This window comes from Sinocyclocheilus grahami, unplaced genomic scaffold (genome assembly GCF_001515645.1).
Source record: "Sinocyclocheilus grahami isolate Dianchi unplaced genomic scaffold, SAMN03320097.WGS_v1.1 scaffold2232.1, whole genome shotgun sequence".
NCBI lineage: Eukaryota > Metazoa > Chordata > Actinopteri > Cypriniformes > Cyprinidae > Sinocyclocheilus > Sinocyclocheilus grahami.
The window spans coordinates 3,766-8,481 of record NW_015507411.1 but is presented as its reverse complement, the minus strand read 5'-3'; the positions used below and the strand labels follow the sequence as shown (position 1 = coordinate 8,481).

The 4,716-nt window shown below is 44.1% G+C and overlaps 1 protein-coding gene across 1 annotated transcript in view; it reads right to left on the bottom strand.

The window, feature by feature from the left end:
• The window catches only part of LOC107574447 (contactin-associated protein-like 2), a 34,219-nt gene extending 29,835 nt beyond the window's left edge, over positions 1 to 4,384 (bottom strand). The window contains exons 1-2 of the mRNA XM_016260884.1: positions 4,162 to 4,384; positions 3,900 to 4,049 (exon numbers count right to left, since the gene is read on the bottom strand). Of these exons, the coding sequence (XP_016116370.1) occupies positions 3,900 to 4,049; positions 4,162 to 4,384 (373 nt within the window). The remainder of the gene's footprint in view (positions 1 to 3,899; positions 4,050 to 4,161) is intronic.
• Between the last annotated feature and the right edge of the window lie 332 nt (positions 4,385 to 4,716).

Genomic DNA, 4,716 nt, shown 5'->3' with positions numbered 1-4,716 from the left:
GGCTCCCCGCTGGAGATTCCGATCAGGAGGGACCTCCTCTCTCAGGCGCGGGGCACCATTCTTCACCCCCGCCCGGCTCCTAGCATCTGGTCTCTCAACTGAGGTTGTTGAGACTATACTCCAGTCCAGAGCTCCCGCCACTAGGAAACAGTATGCCTTGAAGTGGAAACTTTTCACTTCATGGTGCGGACTGCGACTGCAGGACCCAGTCAACTGCCCAATTGGTACAGTTCTGGAGTTTCTGAAGGAGCGATTCTCCACAGGGTTATCTCCCTCCACTCTGAAGGTATACGTGGCGGCCTTAGCTGCTTACCACGCCCTTCTGGGTGGTCAATCATTGGGAAGACACCCACTTGCCACTCGTTTCCTCCGTGGCACCCTGGTACAGCGCACCAATGTGCCCTCATGGGACCTGGCTGTGGTTCTGGAGGGCTTATGCAATGCCCCCTTTGAACCCATAGAAGAAGTTTCGGTCAAGTTGCTCAGGCTCAAGACCATCTTTCTCCTCGCTATTTTTGCTCACTAAAAAGGATCGGGGATCTTCAGGCACTTTCTTTTTCGTGCCTGGAATTTGCTCCAGGCATGGTTAGGGCATTCCTTTACCCGAGGGCCAGGTATGTCCCTAAGGTGCCCACTTCTTCACCAGGGCCCATAGTACTTCAGGCATTCTGTCCTCCTCCGTACCAGGAAGTAGGCCAAGAAAGGCTTAATCTGCTCTGTCCAGTTCGAGCACTGGACGCTTACGCGCACAGAGCTGCCCCGTGGCATAAGGCAGATCAGCCTTTTGTTTGTTTTGGTCCGCCAAAAAAGGGATTTCCGGCGACCAAGCAGACTATGAGTAGGTTGGTGGTCGAGGCCATCTCACTAGCCTATGAGTCCTCTGGCCTCCCGTCACCTATGGGGGTCAGAGCGTACTCGACCAGGAGTATGGCGGCCTCCAAGGCTTTCAGCTTGGGTGTGGCCTTGCAGGATATTTGTGCTGCGGCGGGCTGGGTCTCTCCGCACACTTTTGTCCACTTTTACAACCTAGACCTGGCTTCTACCCCAGGTTCCCAAGTTCTCTCTTCGTGATGTGCTCATAGGATACACACACAGGCAGGGACTTGGTAGTATGGAGCAGTGGGTATTCTCGTTCCCAAAGAGACTCGACGCAGCTCGAGTTCTTGAAGGGGAATGTCTCTAGGTTACGTATGTAACCATGGTTCCCCGATGGAACGAGACGCTGCGTCTCTTTGCCATACTCCCTGCATCCCTGCAGGCACTACTTCATCGAAGCTGGTTTGCGCCCGGCTGGACGCACTTTTATGCTTTCTGGTGTTTACGTCACCCTGCTCGTGACGTCTCGCTTCTCCATTGGACGGATTTGACACGTGCTTCAGAACGCGCTCATGCAAGGGCGTTCCCAAAGCAACTCGACGCAGCGTATCTCGTTCCCTCGGGGAACCATGGTTACATACGTAACCTAGAGACGATATACACTGAACAAAATTAGAAACGCAAAACTTTTGTTTTTTCCCCCATTTTTCATGAGCTGAACTTGTGATGTACACAGAGTATATATATATATATATATATATAGGCATAAAAGGGAAACAATGGAAATAAATAAATACATTTTTATATAATTTATTAATTTAAATTGAAATATATTAAATATATTTTAGCTTAAATATATTTTTGAATGTGGGGCCCTCACCAAAAAAAAAAAAAAACATTAAATTTGAGGAACTTGACTTCAAAACTTTTTTTTCTTAGACCATGATTTGACAGTTCAGAGAAAACATTTATCCCAAGAATGAGGAATTAAATATTCAGTTTGTTATATTGATTGCTCTTATATGTTTCAATCTGTGTTTCACAGTCATTCCCAATGTTAACCGTCTATGGCATATTCATATTTGGCCATATGGAGGTCTTTCTATGCTCAAAAAAAAAAGATCCAACCGGTAAACAAATCAGACAGTACAGACACATCTCTCTAGAAAATAACAGTGACGGATGGAGAAGCATGATTGATAATTATAGTTAGTGTGCAGGTGAACCAACAGTAGCGCAGTGAAGAGAAGTGAAGCTTTTTGATCTTATTTTAGAGGCTGTCATGTGTAAATGTGCTGCCTGACCGTGCCAAACCCAGAGCGAAGGGACTGCAGTTTTTACCTCATTTAGCTGTTTTTGAAGATGTGTGAGTCTGATAAAGCTATCAACCATCTATCCCTCAACCTCAATAGACAGACAGGTTTGATAGCGCCAGACACTGTTGTCTATCTCAGCTGCTGGTCTTCCTTTGCATATTTGCCTCTCTGAGCCGCTGAACATGCTCTTATCTCTGACTTCCTGCCAATGGTCTGATCGGACAGATGGCTGGCTGAAGATGGCACCAGGATGGGTTTGTTTCCATCAAAGGGGGGGAAAATTAATGTGCGTGTAGTGGCACATGCAACTTTGGATCGAAAACTTAAAAAACAAAGACGAGGATGGAAGGTCACAGCACCCTCCCATTCTATCAGAAGGAGAAGACAAGTTCTGTTTGTCTCTTCAGGCATTTTGATGTAGGCAAAAATCACTTTTCAGATCCCCAATCCAAATACATCAAGCTGATGTCTTTGGACTGAGGAAAATCATGAAAACTGATCACTTTCAACAACCATACAAGTTTGTCTTCTTTTGGCATGTTGGTTGCATACCATACCTAGGATTTGTTGGGAAAATTACGAGGAACGGCTGCTGAAAATTCAACTTTGTCATCAAAGGAATAAACAGTGTTGGGGGGGTAACTCATTACAAGTAATGCGAGTTACGTAATCAGATTACTTTTTTCAAGTAACTAGTAAAGTAACACATTGCTTTTTTAATTTACAAGAAAATATCTGAGTTACTTTTTCAAAAAAGTAATGCCAGTTACTTTGTTTTCCCATTTATTGGCTGACAGCTCTCCTGTCCCCATATTGGGAGAAATCGTAAGTGCAGAGGAGTTGTGTGCGCTGTGTGAACATGATGTTACAGTAGTTCTAGACTAAATGTGAATGTGCATTAATTCATCCCACTCACAAAAAACAGTAATGCGAAAGTAATGCAAAAGTAATATAACGCATTACTTTCCATAAAAAGTAACTAAGTAATGTAATTAGTTACTTTTTTAAGGAGTAACGCAATATTGTAATGCATTACTTTTAAAAGTAACTTTCCCCAACACTGGGAATAAATACATTAAAATAGAAAACAGCTATTTTAAATTGTAATACTACAAATACAACATCTTAATTTTCTCACTATCTTCTTCTGACTTCCAACTCAAGACAATATTGATAAGCCCAGTAAACTTTTTGAAGGCTTTGCCATCAGGCTTAGACGCTCTGGATCACATTTTACTCATTTTACTTTTATCTCATTCACATTATGAGGCCCAATGATTTTCCAAGAAGACGTTGTTATGGTTTAAGTGAATTTCAAACAAGTAATATCTGTGATAAATATTTTATTCATTTTTACATCAAAACTGTACTGACATTTCGCCTTGACACTCATGGTCCTCATGAGAGTTAAAAGACAATGGAGAACGTTCACACTAATCTGGGCAGCCAATTATTTCTTCTTTTAAGTAGACCATCCCTTTGTTAATTTTCTTTGGTTTTCCAATTAAGTGAGATAAAACATAAAAGCATATCAGCATTAATGCCCATCCTGATTTCTTTAAAGGGGTGTCTTTATGCATGCATAATGAAAAAAAGTTCTCAAATCCTTTCTAGTGCTGGTCTTTCAGCAGAAACAAATTCAAAGGCCTTTGTAAGCCAGGGGCCAACGCGCCAGGGAGAGTGTAAAGATCTGAGTATCTATTCTAATGGTACTTTGGGATTCTCAGTAAATTTTGGACTTTGGTCTCTGTAAATTTCTGAACTTACCTCCAAAGTGGTACGTGCTTCCTGTTGTGATCTGGACAGGCGAGTTGGTTCTCACAGCTGATGCTTCATCCCCATCAATGGTAAGCATGGCAAAATTCTCTTTGGTCAGGAAACGAACATCATGCCATTCTCCATCATTGAGACCAGAACCTATAAAAAAAGATGGAAAAATATTGATTAACATTTAAAACGTTGCAACCCTTTAACCAGAGGTGGAAAGTGTGAGCGGGCTCCGCAGCTACCTCCACCCTGAAGGCGGAGCCGCTCAAATGCAGGGCCAGGTTGATATAGTCCTCCAGCGACTCCTCGGGGACCCAGTATGGCATCAGGGACTTGAAGGGCTCGGCTAGGCCTCCCCAGAAAAAGACCATTAGGCAGGTCTTCTCCGTGGCCGACTGGCGAGCCACTCCCACGAAGTCCCTGGCGTAATCCTCAATGCTCCGGTCTCCCTGGCGGACGTTAAGAAACTTCCCTGCTGGACCCATGTCTGCTGGCTGTATTCTGTCACGGGGCGGTCAGGAAAGCACACCGTGTAAACAAAGGGTCCGGGTCCAAATGCAGGTGAAAACTTCTTTATTACAACAGAAAGGCCAACAAGGCAAAACAAAAACAGGTCTAGGGACGACGAACACCATTACCTAACACAATACAGCCAGGCCGAGTGGTGAGTGAGAGGAAAATATATAGTCAGTGAAGACGGGGCACAGCTGAGGGTGAGTGTGATGAGTGAGTGACTGCACCGGTGTGTGGAGTTTGGGGAATTAGTGTAATGAGTGAACAGGTGTATGGGGTTTGGGGAATGGGAGTCCGGGAGCTG